At 44.4% G+C, this 17,585-nt stretch overlaps 1 protein-coding gene across 1 annotated transcript; it reads left to right on the plus strand.

The window, feature by feature from the left end:
- The first annotated feature begins 12,195 nt into the window (after positions 1-12,195).
- On the plus strand, positions 12,196-16,377 carry fezf2 (FEZ family zinc finger 2). Its single transcript, XM_052075197.1, has 4 exons — positions 12,196-13,508; positions 13,701-13,835; positions 13,931-14,063; positions 15,688-16,377. The coding sequence occupies exons 1-4, from the start codon at positions 12,744-12,746 to the stop codon at positions 15,936-15,938; spliced, it is 1,284 nt and encodes a 427-aa protein (XP_051931157.1). The 5' UTR covers positions 12,196-12,743; the 3' UTR covers positions 15,939-16,377.
- The last annotated feature ends 1,208 nt before the right edge of the window (positions 16,378-17,585 follow it).

The following is a 17,585-nucleotide window of genomic DNA, read 5'->3' on the forward strand; positions in this document are numbered from 1 at the left end:
ATTGTTGAGGCGGCCAATCTGAGTTGTGGCCGTAAGGTGGTTGGTGCCTGTCGTGGCGGCAATCCCCGTACTCGCTGGTGGACACCAGCAGTAAGGGATGCCGTCAAGCTGAAGAAGGAGTCCTATCGAGCCTTTATGGCCTGTGGGACCCCAGAGGCAGCTGACGGGTATCGACTGGCCAAGCGGACCGCGGCTTCGGTGGTCGCCGAGGCAAAAACCCGAGCATGGGAAGAGTTCGGTGAGGCCATGGAAGCCGACTTCCGGACGGCTTCGAGGAAATTCTGGTCCACCATCCGACGTCTCAGGAGGGGGAAGCAGTGCACCACTAACACTGTGTACAGTGGGGATGGGGCGCTGCTGACTTCGACTCGGGACGTTGTGAACCGGTGGGCAGAGTACTTCGAAGACCTCCTCAACTCCACCAACACGCCTTCCTTGGAGGAAGCAGAGCCAGAGGACTCTGAGGTGGGCTCTCCTATCTCTGTGGTTGAAGTCACCGATGTGGTTAAAAAGCTCCTCGGTGGCAAGGCCCCAGGGGTGGATGAGATCCGCCCGGAGTTCCTCAAGGTTCTGGATGTTGTGGGGCTGTCCTGGTTGACACGCCTCTGCAACATCGCGTGGTCAACAGGGAGAGTGCCCCTGGATTGGCAGACCGGGGTGGTAGTCCCTCTTTTTAAAAAGGGGGACCGGAGGGTGTGTTCCAACTACAGAGGGATCACACTCCTCAGCCTCCCTGGTAAGGTCTATTCAGGGGTGCTGGAGAGGAGGGTCCGTCGGGAAGTCGAGCCTCAGATTGAGGAGGAGCAGTGTGGTTTTCGTCCCGGCCGTGGAGCAGTGGACCAGCTCTACACCCTTAGCAGGGTCCTTGAGGGTATGTGGGAATTCGCCCAACCAGTCTACATGTGTTTTGTGGACTTGGAGAAGGCGTTTGACCGTGTCCCTCGGGGAGTTCTGTGGGGGGTGCTTCGTGGGTATGGGGTACCGAACCCCCTGATACGGGCTGTTCGGTCACTATACCACCGATGTCAGAGTTTGGTTCGCATTGCCGGCAGTAAGTCGGAATCGTTCCCAGTGAGGGTAGGACTCCGCCAAGGCTGCCCTTTGTCACCGATTCTGTTCATAACCTTTATGGACAGAATTTCTAGGCGCAGCCGAAGCGTTGAGGGAGTCCGTTTTGGGGGCCTCAGTATTACATCCCTGCTTTTTGCAGATGATGTGGTGCTGTTGGCTCCTTCAAACGGGGCTCTACAACTCTCACTGGAGCGTTTCGCAGCCGAGTGTGAAGCGGTTGGGATGAAAATCAGCACCTCCAAATCTGAAACCATGGTCCTCAGTCGGAAAAGGGTGGAGTGCCCCCTCCGGGTCGGGGGGGAGATCTTGCCCCAAGTGGAGGAGTTTAAGTATCTTGGGGTCTTGTTCACGAGTGAGGGCAGGAGGGAGCGAGAGATCGACAGGCGGATCGGTGCAGCGTCTGCTGTGATGCGGACGTTGTATCGGTCTGTCGTGGTGAAGAAGGAGCTGAGCCAAAGGGCGAAGCTCTCAATTTACCGGTCGATCTACGTCCCAACCCTCATCTATGGCCACGAGCTATGGGTCGTGACCGAAAGAACGAGATCCCGGATACAAGCGGCCGAAATGAGTTTTCTCCGCAGGGTGTCTGGGCTCTCCCTTAGAGATAAGGTGAGGAGCTCGGTCATCCGGGAGGGGCTCAGAGTCGAGCCGCTTCTCCTCCACATCGAGAGGAGCCAGATGAGGTGGCTTGGGCATCTGATTCGGATGCCTCCTGAGCGCCTCCCTGGTGAGGTGTTCCGGGCATGTCCCACCGGGAGGAGACCCCGAGGAAGACCCAGGACACGCTGGAGAGACTACGTCACCCAGCTGGCCTGGGAACGCCTCGGGATCCCCCGGGGAGAGCTGGAAGAAGTAGCTAGGGAGAGGGAAGTCTGGGCTTCCCTGCTAAAGCTGTTGCCCCCGCGACCCGGCCCCGGATAAGCGGTAGATAATGGATGGATGGATGGATGGTTATCAACTTTCTGTTAAAGGTGTGAGGGACAAGTTGTTTTTTTTTGTGTGGTCAACACCCTTCAATCTCACAGCTCAGCACTTACCAGCAGCCGAATCCCATCTCCACATTCAGAACCAAAAAAAGAAGAACCTGTCGTAAGGTGACCTTTTTTCAAACAGTTACCGGTACTTGAGGATCATGAATGTGATGTCCTCATAAATGAGTCATATAGCACAAGTGGAAGAAACAATTCTTGCCTGTAAAATTGAATTCTCTTTAGTCACAACAGTGTTTTGAAGAAAAATTGGGTTATTGTTTTTTTGTATATTTGTATGTTTGAATATAGCAAAATGTTCTACAGCAGGGGTGCCCATTACGTCGATCCTGATCTACGTATCTAAGACAGGTCCCAAGTAGATCTGAGGTGTCGAAGAGAAAAAGAGCAAACAACCATTTGTGTGTCTTTGTACATGTTAGTAATATTTTTCTCTGTTAATGTATGCTGCACCGTAATCATCCTATCAGTCATTTTCATAAAAAAAAAATTAAATGTTTAAAAAAAATTAATAAATAAAGCTGGTAAATCTTTAATTTACGGTGGTGCGGGATTACGTCACCGGAAGTTGTTGGGCGCTCAGCAGTCTGCAATTGCAGCTTGTGATCTTTTATCGTCATTATTCTGATTCAGAGTTTGCTTCGTGTCCGATTCACCGAGGGCACGGGCAATGAATAGGAAACTAGGAGGGCCCAGGGAAGCACTTTAAAATGGTACGTGTGAGCTACAATAGTTAACAGGCTGCAAAAGTGCATCGCATGCCTCAGTTTCAGGCTGTTTCTCATCATGGCGTGCGTTTGTGTGTGTGTGTGTGTGTGTGTGTGTGTGTGTGTGTGTGTGTGTGCGTGCGCACGTGCAGGTAAGGGTAGATCCCGGGAGGTTAGTTGATCGAAAAGTAGATCTAGCCAAAAAGTTTGGGCACCCCTGTTCTACAGTATAGCCTCCCTTCTCACTCTGTCCACCTTCACCTTTTTGAAATAACCTTGTGGCCCATGTCAAATGTCATTTGGGGTATTCTATTTTTTTGTCATGTCACGGGCCACTGAAAAATGGATGGTGGGTCACAAATGGCCCCCGTTCGATAGTTTGGACACCACTGGCCTAGTAAATAACGCTGCAGTGCATCCAACCGTTTTCTTTGTTTTGTTTTTTTTTATGTCGCTCTCATTGAAATATCCATCAGTCCATCCATTTTCTGATCCACTTGTCCACAGAAGTGGAGCCTATCCCAGTTGTCTTCGGGTAATAGGCGGAGGATACCCGGAACCGGTTGCCAGCCAATCGCAGGGCACACAGAAACGAACAACCATCTGCGCTCACACTCACACCACAGGACAATTTAGAGTGTTCAATCAGACTACCATTCATGTTTTTGGAATGTGGGAGGAAACTGAAGTACCCAGAGAAAACCCACGCTTGCGCGGGGAGAACATGGAAACCCCACACAGGAAGGCTGTAGCTGGAATCGAAGCCTGAACTTCTGCACTGTGAGGCCAAGGCGCTAACCAGTAGACCTCCATTGAAACAAACAAACAAAAGGAAAAAATATTCTGAATTTATTCAAGGTTTCGCTGAACCCAAAGACTGCCCAAAGCCTCTTGTCTTCACATGAGTCACGATGGAGCCAGAAGCTTTTGGACATAAATGTGCACACGCACAAACACACACCTGTTATGATTGAATATAACTGCACTGAAGCAAGTGAGGTGCTTCATTTATTCCTTCTCTCATGCGAAAATAAAACCAAGTATGTCATGGTCTTTAACATTCAACATTTGCCCTTGGCACGCATATTTCAAAAAGTAAATGTACTATTCATCAGTAACTATAATGGTCAAGCTGCCATTGAGACTAAGACGAACGACTTTGAGAATATTTTCATTGCAGATCCAAATCGGATGTGCAAATACCTTGGATCACCACTAATCCACGTTCTGTGTAACTCTGCCATCACCTGGAAAAAATCAGCTTGAAAACTTTGCTGTCTCAGATGGGTTAATAATGTATCAAGTACTTTTCCCTGCTGGCAATCCGTACAAAAATTGCAAAGTGGCAATAAGAACTAAAGTGGATATATGGTAAAACTGTTGTCCAAATGCTGTTTTTTTCAGACCCCCCCAACCCCCCAAAAAATGAGATCAAGAGAAATCATTCCAAAATGTTTTCCATTCAATTGTTGGGACCTGAAACGTGTACAAGATTCAATCTTTTACCGAGAAGAATTAAAAATAACTGAAACGATGTGGTTGCATAAATGTGCACATGCTCTTTCGACCGGAAATGTGGCTGTTCAGAATTAAAAATCCGATTCAAACTCATGTTAAATATGAGTCAGCACACTGATATCACCATTCAAAAATGGCCTCTGATTTACAACCAAATAGTGATCTCCATTTTTTTTTCTTTCCAGCAGATGCTTGAAGGTCTTGTGCTAACAGTGACTGCTACTTCAAACTGTTCACAATTCCCTCCACCACTTCCCTCTAAAGAAAAAGAAAAACTCAGTGTTGGCTTCATTGGACCATAAATCATTTCCCCATGTGTGTTAGGGATGATTTCAAGTGTGTCTTTTTTTTGTTTGCTTGTTTTGCAAGTTAAGAATTCCATCATGCCACCCCACCCCATAGCCCTTTTTTAATTTTGGAAGGTCATCCATTTTGGGGAACTGTATATTCTCCACTTGATGATTGTCATTTTTTTTTAATGACGAGAAAATAATTTTGCCCCCTCTTCCTAGTTTGACTGTGACCTTTGAGCAACAAAATCCCTTGGATGCTGTGGTGCGAGCTGTCCGCAAACTATGGCCAATGTGATTGAACTCAATTTATTGACTATACTATAATTCCATGAGTAACAAATCTCCAATTGTCTGATCAAAAATATTTGCGCTTGAGATTATGAAGTGTGATTTTATATATTGTATTTTACAAATAACGTCAGAGTAGAGGAGCAACTTTTTCGTGTTCCCTTTTTTGACGGCGTTTCTAAATTTATCATTACGTGTAAAATCTTAAAGGTTGAATGGATGACAGAAATTTAATCTGTGAGCGTTTGTTTTTGATGGCAGAAATGAGCCACTGTCCTGGATCTGTGTGAAGGGGAGGTGTGAGCTGGCTGCGGTATTCAGATATCAGGTCAAAACATGATAGAATTAAATCTCTGCTGAAGAACTCAGACTTGGACATATAAAAGGACTTCGAAATGTAGTCATGCACTCACAGAATGATATCGCATCACCTTGAGATAGCAGATGCTAGTTTTGCCCACAGTCCTTGCAAAAGACGTTGTCATCACAGCGGTAGCCCTAAAGAGGAATTATACTAAATAAATGTTGGGAGAAATGACCACTGTGATAGACTACGTGACAGAAAATCAACAAGTTCAAATAACAGAATCAAACCTGTTTTTTCCCCGGGGGAATTTGTTGCAAGGCCGATTTGTGTCAAAATGTGGCCCATTAGCTGTCTGAATTGTCATCTAGAAGCCATTGGCAGTGCATGCTCGGAAGAAGAAGCAGAGAGAATACGATATTTGATCGACCGGTACATTAAATTAATCATGCAGATCTGAAATTTTCCTTCTTCATTCAACTCAATAATGGTAACGACCACAACGAGAGGGTACACTAATTCCATCGCTTTAACTCTTTTCTTCACTCACTTCCTGATGACACAGTATGGGGGGTTAAATGCTTTGCTCAAGAAGACATTGGTACTCCCTTGACCGGTCGCTAGCCAATCGCAAGGCATGTGAAGTCAGAGTAAAAAGTCAAAATTCTGGCAGTTTTATTTTGAAAGTTCTTTTTTTGGATGCACACACATGGATGGTAGCACAAGCGAGGTAGTGAGCAGGAGCTACAACTTGTGTCTAAAGTTTTGCCAACTTAGAAAAGTTTTCACTCTATTTGTCAACTTTTGCAACCCCTCTGAAAAAAAATTACCAAAAAAGAAACAAGGGATTTTTTCCCTTGCAGGAGGCAGGAGGCCCCCGGGACGACCCAGGACACGCTGGAAAGAAGTTTCTCCAGTTGGTCTGGGAACGCCTCGGGATCCCCCAGGAAGAGCTGGAACAAGTGTGGAGAGGGAAGTCTGGGCTTCCCCATTAAAGCCATTGCCCCCGCGATCCAACCCCATATAAGCGGTAGAAAATGAATCTATGGATGTAGGGCTGGTAACATTTCCTGCACAGTGGAGGAAAGAGTGGCCAGAAACCATAGTACCTGGAGAATCCCACACAAGCAAGAGAAGCACATGCACACTCCACACAGGTTTGTATATGACCCCAAACACACGACAACAAACATGGATAGCATTAGCCAGACACCCAAAAAAAACTTGCCGTTATTTATTCTACCCTTTGCAAAAAGTCAACTTAGGAAAAATCCGAACCGAAACTCACTCAGAGTTTAAGGGGAGAACACGAAGAATCCATACAGAACGTAAATACTTCAGGAGATACCTAACTGAGTTCACTGCAGGTGGTTATGCCACAAACTGGCACTGAGAACGGGTTAGGGAGCCAACTTACCCCGGCCCTAACATGCTGATGAGCGTCAGGTGGGTAATTAGCAGGCGAGCCCCAGGTGTGAGATGCTGAGCACCCTGGCTGAGAAGGCTAACTTGCTGGCCCCTCTCGACAGCCCCCAACTCAGAAGTGAGAGGTAGATGAGCTGACCACTTGGCTTACGTGCCACTACACATATGGGGAAGTACTAAAAGGGCAGGGGCGAAAATATAAAATTACATGACAAATGTATCCTTACATTTTTGCTATGGAATCATTACTCTTTATTGAATAAGAAATGCAGATAGTGGACCATATGAATACCAGCACAATGTAAAGAAATTTGTGAGCCACTGGTCCCGATGGCCATGAAGCAAACGCTGCTGCATTGTGATGTGCTAATATCTGAGAGTAGTATCAATTAATGTAGGAGTAATACATTGAAAGAGAGTAAAATCTCTCGCGACTCACACGTTCTGGTCTCATTTCCTCAAATTTAAGTCAGTGAAAGTTGTCACCATGGCTGCAACGTGTGAGGACAACTGTCTGTGATTTCCTGTGATGAGACGTGCAGAGCACAGTTTGGAGAATTATCAGCTTAATGTTTCATCATCAGTATTCAACAGCAATTACGACTGAAAAGACAGCCATTTGAATTCACTTCAAGTGAACATAGACATCATTGAACATGATTAAAATGTGGTAAACTGACTTTTTTTTCCTCTTTTTATCTAAAATTTTCTCTCTCCATAATCTGATGGGATAAGCTACAATGCACCCTGTGTTCATGTACCTAGCCCGTACAAATACCGGGATTTGTGGCGTTTCAAGGAGAGCCAGATGTCAGTTATCTTTAATAAATTACTGCACAAGAAGTACAAAAACTGTCCACACGACAACCCTACCCCATAATTTTGTCCATTTTAGCCACTTGTCCCGCAAATTTATTATATACTGTACATTAAAAAAAAAATGCTCGTCACACCCCCCCTCGGGTGGTGTCCGTCCCTCATTCAGCTCGGATCCTCTACCAGAGGCCAGACGACTGTCACCTTTACCTTCCAGGTTCTCTCCAGCTCCTCTCTGAGCCCTTGGTATTTCTCGAGTTTCTCATGTTCCTTCTTCCTGATGTTTCCATCACTTGGGACCGCTACATCCGCTACAACGGCTTTCCTCTGCCCTTTATCTATGATCACGATATCTGGTTGGTTCGCCATTACCATCTTGTCAGTCTGGATCTGGAAGTCCCACAGGATCTTCGCTCTGTCATTCTCCACCACGTTCAGAGGTGTTTCCCATTTTGACCTTGGTGTTTCCAGTCCATACTCCGCACAGATGTTTCGGTAGACTATGCCAGGCACCTGGTTATGGCATTCCATGTAGGCTTTCCCTGCCAGCATCTTACACCCTGCAGTTATGTGTTGGATCGTCTCAGGTGCCTCTTTGCACAACCTTATATATCTATATATATATTGCGCGTCGTCCCGCACGCGGTCTGTCCTTCCATCTGTCCCTTTTCAACACGTACCTACTTCACCGCGCCGCTGCGCGCCGCCACTGCGCGCCGCCACTGCGCGCCGCCACTGCGCCGCTCAGGCAGTGGCTCACTACGATCGCGCGGGCATCTTAGCGAAAAAATGTTGTCTACCCACAAGCATTGCAACAACACTTTTGTGGGCCGAAGGCCCACCTTACCAGCCTTCCGCAGGAACTAGCTGATGAGCCGCCCGGCGGGCAGCGAACCAGCTAGTATATATATATATATATATATATATATATATATATATATATATATATATATATATATATATATATATATATATATATATATATGGGTGGCCCGGTAGGCGGGTGGTTTGCGCGTCGACCTCACAGTGCAGAGGTACCGGGTTCAATTCCAGCGCCGGCCTCCCAGTGTGGAGTTTGCATGTTCTCCCAGTGCCTGCGTTTGTTTTCTCTGGTTTCCTCCCACATTCCAAAAAAATGCACGGCAGGTTAATGAAACACTCTAAATTGTCCCTAGGTTTGAGTGTGGGCTTGGATGATTGTTTGTCTATGTGTGCCCTGCGATTGGCTGGCAACTGATTCAGGGTGTCCCCCGCCTACTGCCCGGAGACAGCTGGGATAGGCTCCAGCACCCCCCGCGACCCTTGTGAGGATCAAGCGGTTCGGAAGATTTAAATCATGCGTTGAATAAATGAATTTCTATAATGATTCAAAGGGATTGTCCCATGCTGTTGTTGGACACTCTGGAGGAGATGGGCAACAGGAGAATGCTAGCCAAGCTAAAAGCTATGATGGACAGACCCTCCCACCCCCTCCAGGCCACCCTGACAGCACAGGGCAGCTCCTTCAGAAGGAAAGGTCCCGCCGCTCGTTCCAGCCGACTGCTGTCAGGCTGTTGAATAGACAAACCTGAAAAAAACTGGACTCACCCCCACTTACCTCTGTCTGCCTGTGACTCGATCAAATTGAAATCACGTTCTACCACTTGCACCAAAAGTTAGACCTGCTTTTCGATAGTCTAGAATCTAGTCTACTTATGGTCAACAATTTTCCAGCTACGCCGAGGGCGTGCGATCAAAAAAGTTGAAACGCTGAAATTTACAAACACTGAACTCGACATGCTCCAGCACTCAAATGAAGATACCCCCATTTTTTCACTGAGCTCAGTTCTGTCGCCAAATTGTCAGTTAGACCAGGGTCGCTCCAGCCCCATCCGCCAGAACGCCTGCGACATGTAACACGGTCTACAAAATTCCAAAACACGGAAAACTAGAATTTCTCTGGCATTATGTAATGAAGATGGGCACAAGTGCACGGGTGCCTGTTTGTGAAAATAGGGCTCTTAGAGTCAATGGGGAGTGTGAAAAGCACTGACTGAACAGAACCAAGCAAGTTGAAATTGAGAAAGGAAAATATCAGGTGTATTATGGGGCAGAAGAGGATGAAGTAAAAGCTTCATATGACAGTGGCGAGGCTAGCCATGCGGTACGGCCTGGTGACTGTAGCAGTGAAGAGATGACTGGAAGCAAAGATGAATCCCGATTAGCTTGCGATGAAAATGTTGAGGCTCTCTTGATGGGTGACCACTTTGAATAGGATTAGAAATTACCTCCTCACCAGAGGAATGGCGAATGTTCAATGTTTTGTAGAAAATGTTATAGGGGAAAAAACTTTGACCGTTTGGACATACTGAGTCAGTGGGATGATAATGTGAGGATAGAGCTCTCAGGCAAGCGAGCCAGAGGAAGACCGAAGACAGGGGCCGTTTGTGTTTGAGAGAAGGAAGCAGAAGATAGAAAAGGATGACACACTGTGGCAAGCCCAAAAGGAGCAAGCTGAAAGAAAAGCAAGATGAGCAACAGTGTGAGTTAAAACCCATGAATTTTTCAGCTACTATAATCCATATTTTTTTAAAAGTCATTTCCTATTTCGATTTTATCCGCTTAAATGCAATGTGAGGCGCACAAAGAAAAAGTACGAAAATCAAGAAGTTAGAATTGTGCATGATAGGTTCCCATTTCGTCTTTGCAAGACGTGTGTGCTGAATAAGAAGTCATTGATAGTGAGGAGAAATTTTGCCAGCCGAAATGCATGGTCTTTGCATGCCTGTAGGCAAAAAGCAAGCCTCGCCTTCAATTAATGTTTGAGCTAATTGCTGTTAAAGCTGAACACGGGGGTCTGAGTTAAAGCAACAGGATCAATGTTTATTGTGTGGATCAACCACTGGTTGCGCCTGAATAAACTTAAATGACAGGGTTGGGGTTTTTTTGGCTACATTTACATTTGAGAAGCACCCAGACAACAGGCGCTAATTCTTCCATGCTGAGGTGCAGGTGGAAGACAAAACAAAGCCAGGACGTATTTAAAGATTATTAACAGGAAAAAAAGTGTCGGGGGACGGAAGCATGCTGGGTTAAGTATGCCACTCTGTCTGGAGAACCGAGGGAAAACTTCACCTTCTCCCATGTTTAAAAGTGGAAGAGGATAGATTTTGTTGGCATGTCTGAGTGTCGGTCAAACCTTTTCAAATCTGCGGAAAATACAGGAAGCTAAATAACTCACTGTACAAGAGTGAAATTTTGACATTCCATTTGACAGGCCCCACCAAATGAACCTCAGTCATCAGATATTTCTTGAGTGATGTCCAAATGTGATGTCATGATTGATTGGGTGTGGGGTTTTTTTTATTGTGCACTATAAAAAAAATTCAATTAATTGAACGAACTCAAAATTTCAAGGCTTTGTGAAAATTTCGAGTTAGGTCATTTAATAATAATAGATATTAATACATTTTATTTGTGGGCCCCTTTCTAAGCACTCAATAACACAAGCAGTTAAAAACACAAATACATCATCTTCAGTATTGCTTTTGTGAAAGCTTGCTTTCCTGCGCACACAGCAATAAGAATTTTACATATCCGTGTATTGAACTTGAAATTAAAAATAAATTAAAATTCAGCAAATTGATTTGGAACAAACAACTCACTTACTTTTTTTTTTTCGCAGTGCTATCTATGCACTCACTTTCCACATCTCAATCGAATGCAAAATGCTGTAACGGATACAATGCCAGGCAGGGGTTCAGCATGATTTCACTCGATTGCTCTTCAAATTAACGAAAACACCTGACTCACAACTCACAGAAAATAATTGGTTTCTTTTTTTTTCTATGGCAAAGTAAATCACTTAAAATTGAAAGCAGGTTGACTGCTTCCACATTTTCAAAATAAGTTGCTCTGTCTGTTTTCATAATCGTGCAACCATGGCTCATCTGAGTTCACATATTGCTGTTTACGCAACCAAACAAGTCAACCTCAAACCTGCCGACCAAGTGTCTGTAATATTTGGTAGTGTGGTGGTATCCCACACTGCAATAATATATGTGACATCAAATGTATAAATACAAATGTAAATACAGCAAATGAACATTTGGGGGCTTGTTGTATTTGTTTTTTTTTTTTTTTGCTGGACATGGGTCATCACGATGACTTACTGTATATCCTCCGCAGTCCTCCTCCTCGGCACGACACTGTCGTTATCCTTACTCAGTTCAGGTTTCTGGGAGCGCCTGTGCTCAAATGGCCTGCAATGTGAACACATGAATTGTACTCGGTCTTTGTAGCTCTTTGTTATTACGACACAACACTGGGGATTGCAGCAAACTTCTTGCAGGCCTCTTTAAGGAAATAAAGACATCCCTTTTGATATCCCTTGTCTACTTCTTTTCTGCTTGACGCTGTTTAATCCAGCCCTGCATTTCTGGAAGAAGAGAACACATAACGAGGTTCACGCAGTGCTTTAGTAGCAAAAAGTGAAAGAACTTTGTGGGCTTTTTCTTCCATCTCTTTCCCTCCCTGTCTGAAAATGGCCTCTTTTGAATAGGGAGAAGGAGGAATTTGGTTTAATAGGATCCAAGGGGAGTTCCTGCTCTTGAACAGGTGGAAATATTGAAAGAGCACGTTCGGATCCTTGAATCCAGCATGTGTTAAACAAATTGGAGTGTCACGTGACATGGAGCAGGTGAGCGCATGTTTGCTTGTTTGATGATTGCTATGTAGATAATTGAAGACCATTTAAATGAGCTCATATTTATGTTATAAAGGATTTAGGTTGATCTAAAGCATTAATCTGTGGATAGGATTTGAGGGCGGGTCGATGGAAGTGGGCGTCTCACCGTCACATATTTAAGAGTTGGGGTGCCAGCTGATGTCACTACGCAGAGACCGTAATCGACTGGGGCGGTGCTCATGCCAACATGACACAGAGAGCACTCGCCTCTTTTTTTCCACACCCATCTGACCATTAAAGAGGCTAACTCAGATCGTCCTTCATCCAGTCTCCAGGAGCTTAGATTGCAACTTTTCTTTTTCTTTTTTTTTTTTTTGGTCCTCTTCCCAACTCGTCGCCCTAACGAGTGTAATTTGTGTGCACTAGTTAATGAGCATTAATCCAACACGCCCTGGATGCCATTGTTGCAGCGGGGCTGCCATTTGAATGCAAATGTATGAAGCGGGTGGCAGCAAGGTGCTTATTAAACGTATGTGTCCTCCTGTCTTTTCTGCTGGAAGCACGAGTGAGTGAAAAGGCAACTCCAAGAAGCAAGTCGGATATCCCGGGATATTGCAAGCCTGTAAATTGTGTTCCGCTACAACGAGGACGAAAACTTTCCAGCAAATGTCAGGCGCCGGCTCTCTGGAGACGGTGATGTCCTGCGGAAGGACCGGACCTTCCGCGGCTCCCAAGACTCTCGCCTTCTCAATAGACCGAATCATGTCCAAGAGCTCGGAGCCGAAAATGAGCGCGGAGGAGCGGTCGGAGAGTAAGAAGCTGCTCGGACTCTGCTCCCCAATCCCTTGCATGATTCCGCTGCAGCCTTTCGGCTACGACCTCCAGGCCAAGGCCCTGATGAACTACTCGGAGCTTTGGAGAGCGAGTCTCAGGGGAGGCTTTTGCGGCTCCGCGAGCGCGCCGTGCAAGGGAAGCTGCGGCGTGTGCGCTAAAATAGACTCCGGGCTGAAGCAGCCCGTGTTGACGACGGGAAGCAGGGTCGTGAAACCGCAGGTGATCCACCAGGCTGTGGCCATGCCAAGTGGCGGCTCTCTCTATTATCTCAACTACCTGGACTCTGCCTATCCTCAGTCGGACTTTCTGGCGGGACACTGGGTGAACAGCCCACACGCTCAGGCCTCCATCTCCACTCACCACAGACTTTTCCTCTTGGAAAATGCCAAACTACCCGCGGGGGCTGACAAGATTCCCACCCATCAGTATCCTCACAAGGAGCACCTTCCGGGGCAGCTGGATCAGATCGTGAAAGAGAACCACAATGTGAGCGGCGAAAAAAACGGCTTCAAGACTCATAAACTTAGCAGCAGCGGCGGCAGCGGCAGCACTGGAGACGGAAAGCCTAAAAATTTCACGTGTGAAGTGTGTGGAAAGGTAATCGAAATGTGACCATTTTTAAAAGAATGAAAAATACAACGAAATCTCAGCGTAGTGACATTTATTTGTAACTACATTGAAACAAAAAAAGCAAAAATTTGATTGATTGATTGAATAAATAATTGGATAGGGTCGCCGGTAACAAAAAAAACAGCATTATTAAATATCCCCATTTTCTCGATTCCACAGGTTTTTAATGCTCACTACAATCTGACCAGACATATGCCGGTGCACACGGGGGCCCGTCCCTTCGTGTGTAAAGTGTGCGGGAAAGGGTTCCGACAGGCCAGCACCTTGTGCAGGCACAAGATCATCCACACACAAGTGAGAAGAGTCGCAATCACACACATAACCGTGCCTATAGATATAGTTTTTTTTCCTGCCAAAACGTTAATCTTTTAATTTACTGCCCTTCAAAGGAAAAACCACATAAATGCAACCAGTGCGGAAAAGCGTTCAACAGAAGCTCCACGTTGAACACACACGTTCGGATCCACGCCGGGTACAAACCTTTCGTGTGCGAGTTCTGCGGCAAAGGATTCCACCAAAAAGGTAAGTACACTAACGGTTTTTAACGGATTCCAAAAAGCGTGAATTTCACCAAACGTTAATATCCGCTACAGATTAAGTCTTACCCGCTTGTTTTTTTGTTGTTGTGTTTCGTTTGTTTGTTTGTTTCACGCGCGCTTTTAAATCATATCTGGGTTGCTTATGGGTTGAATCATAAAGAAAAAAAAACATCATTACGTGATGTTATAAATTCAATAGCGGTTAACTCAATTTTGAAAAGATTTCAATTTTATTTCGTCGTTCTGTATCTGCTGGTTTTAGTCATAATCCATCACGTAGGGGGAATTTACGAAGAGATCTTATTGCCCATTTGTATACAAACATGCAAACGCGTAAGTCAATTAATTATTTCAATACACTTATTTATTATTATTATTATTATTATTATTATTATTATTATTATTATTATTATTATTATTATTATATTACTGGTATTCGTTTTATTATTATTATCATCATCATCATCATCATCATTATTATTATGAGATAGTAGGTACTGATAATGGGTGGATAGAAGGTTGGATGGATTATATTAGTCGTATTTGTTATTGTTGTTGGAGTAGTAGTAGTGTTATAATTACTACGACTTAATTGGTACTTAGTCCTTTCACGGTGAATAAAATATCTATCTGTTTATCTATCTAATTTTTTGGGGGTGGAGGGTGCGGATGGGGGACGGGGGGTGAAAGTAATGAAAAGAGAAATAGTTGTAGGCCCACAAGATGAGCATGAAACCATCAGTGGAAATAGGACATGTCACTTTACACTGACTAATTCCCCCTTTAAGATGGCAGCATTTGCTCTGGGTCAACTGCTAGACCTCAGCAAAGTTGGGAATCTACGCTATGTTTCCACTTGTCACCACACTTGATTTTGACAAAGTTTGACAACTTCTTGACTTCAACGCACAATCGCAGATTAATGAAGTTTGGTCAGTGAATCGGAGCGGCTCTATAACTTCACAATGAACTGCTGACCTTGGTGGGCGAAACAGAAAACGGGGCCTCTTTATGCTCACTTTTTGGATGCGCAGTACGCCTGTCACTTTCACTCTGATGTCACCATCACCGTAATTTACCTGTTAGCATTTTTACAAGGAAAGTTAACGGATTGTACATTCGTTTGATGTTTTGTCTAATCAAATTGAACAATTATAATTTAATTTCAGAATTATATCAACAAAAATATTAACTGAACAATATTTGCAATTCAAACACATATCTGTTCAGTGCTTTGGAAAATATTTCTGATGAATGCTTAATATGTCTTGACACGCACTCATGCACACCCACTTGGACATGCACACACTCCTGTGTGAGGTCTGCAATATTTTTTGGGAAATAATGCAATATGTTTTATCACAAACCATGTGTGCCTTTACAAATCGGTAAACCGAACACTTTTTTCGCTTGGATGTTTTCTTTTTTCCTAATTATTATAGATTTTGAAAAAATCTATATCTAGATGACACATCTATGTTGCCGAGATATTTCTTCGCTAAAGCTCATGATACTTCGGAATGTATGGCCCTTTATTGATTTTTTCTGCCATTGACAGGAAACACAATAAGGTTTTATTCTTTGCTCTTGCGTGCCTCCCCCTCAAGGTAATTACAAGAACCACAAACTGACTCACAGTGGGGAGAAGCAGTACAAGTGCTCCATTTGCAACAAGGCCTTCCATCAGATCTACAACTTGACCTTCCACATGCACACACACAATGACAAGAAGCCGTTCACCTGTGCCACCTGTGGGAAGGGCTTCTGCCGTAACTTTGACCTGAAGAAACACATCAGAAAACTGCATGACAGCTTCTCTTCCGCAACAGATAGAGAAGCCAGAGAGCTCCAGAGCTGAATCAATCCCCTAAATCTCCATATGCATTGCAACCAGGCTATGCGAGGCCTCAAACAGACTGCCTTATGCTCTACATGTGTCACCAAGATGTACAGATATGAATGGTCCAGAAAGAAGGTGGAGACCGTTCAGTCATACCCTCGATCATGTTCAGTCAAGTCAAATAGCCAACCTCAAGAAAATAAAGACCTTTTTTTTCTGTCAAGAAACCTGTTGTCTGATGCCTGTTATAAGCATCACACAGGAAGAGGAATGATTAAATTGTACATATAGGGAAATATTATTTAAGAGATGAATAATTTGAGGTGCACCTCTTTATGTTGTACATTTCACTCACTGAATTCGTTCATGTTAATGCATAAGTTCTAAGTTATAATAATGAATGTTTGAGCCACGTTGTTTCCATTAGTGAAAAGCTTGAAAATAAAACTTGAAAAGATGCAGTTTCAAAGTCTTTCATGATGTGACTACGCATTGAGAATCACGGATGGAGCAAAATAAGCATTTTAATTCATGTTTGGATCCGTTTGATAAAAAAAATGTATCGATAAAAAACTTGAATGAATGATATGCATGGGATGAAAAGAAACTTTTCATGTGTGTGTGTGTGTGTGTGTGTGTGTTTTCTTGTATTTTTATAATAGCAACTAATTACAATTTTGTTTCAATAGCATACTCGGAAAAATAAAAAGAAAATATTGTGATTTTAAAGGTACATGGAGAAGTGAGAGTACTGTAATCGTGAAGTGTTCTTTAAAGTCACACCGACACCACTTTGCCTCAACATTTATTGACAGACACGATCTCACTAATACCACATTTACACTTGACTCGGGCGTAATGTCGCAAATGATCAAAAATAACATGGACTCTTGAAAACGAATTGCATTAAGCAGCTAAACGGCCTCTGGGGCTTGATGGCGGAGAGTGAATGCATGTGGCGGGCTTGGGTTCAGCATATCATCAGAATTGAAGATAATGGAGCACTCAGGCGCAGCTCTTCATCTGGACCTCTGCGTTAATAGACCACAAGTTATTCTCCGCACGGCTCCAAGAACAATATTATCCCTGCACACATTCTGTTGAGAGGTAGGTCCGTGCTCCTAAATGGAGATCTTTCTATTAACAGCCAATTAGTGCTCAGGCAGCCCGACCACGGCCGCTATTGTACTGACTGAACACTCACTTGGCTAATGTGACTATAACATATACTCTGCTCACCACCTGTCTGCACCTGTCTGTCAAACCATCTTTGAGATGCTGCATCTTGTCCCCCCCCCCCCCTTTTTTTTTTTAAATATCCGAATGCTTGTAAATTTCCCCAGTGTGGGACAAATAAAGGATATCTTATCTTTTCTTATCCTCGCAAGGGTCCAGGCGTGCTGAAGCCTATCCCAGCTGTGGACAATTTATATAATACATACTACAATCTATATAATACATACCCCCCCCCCCCCCCCCCCAACACACACACCTCTTGTGGGTGTCACAAAGCCTGGTTAATAATGAGTTTAAAATGTCCAAGTCCTGAACGATTTGGCTATGGAAGTGTTGACATTTTGCATGGCAGTAGACTGGTTGTTGGGGAGATGCTAGCCTGTTTTCTGAGTACTGATGGGCAAGGGACAAACCCCCTGCGAGGCAACT

Source organism: Hippocampus zosterae, chromosome 9 (genome assembly GCF_025434085.1).
Source record: "Hippocampus zosterae strain Florida chromosome 9, ASM2543408v3, whole genome shotgun sequence".
Lineage (NCBI taxonomy): Eukaryota > Metazoa > Chordata > Actinopteri > Syngnathiformes > Syngnathidae > Hippocampus > Hippocampus zosterae.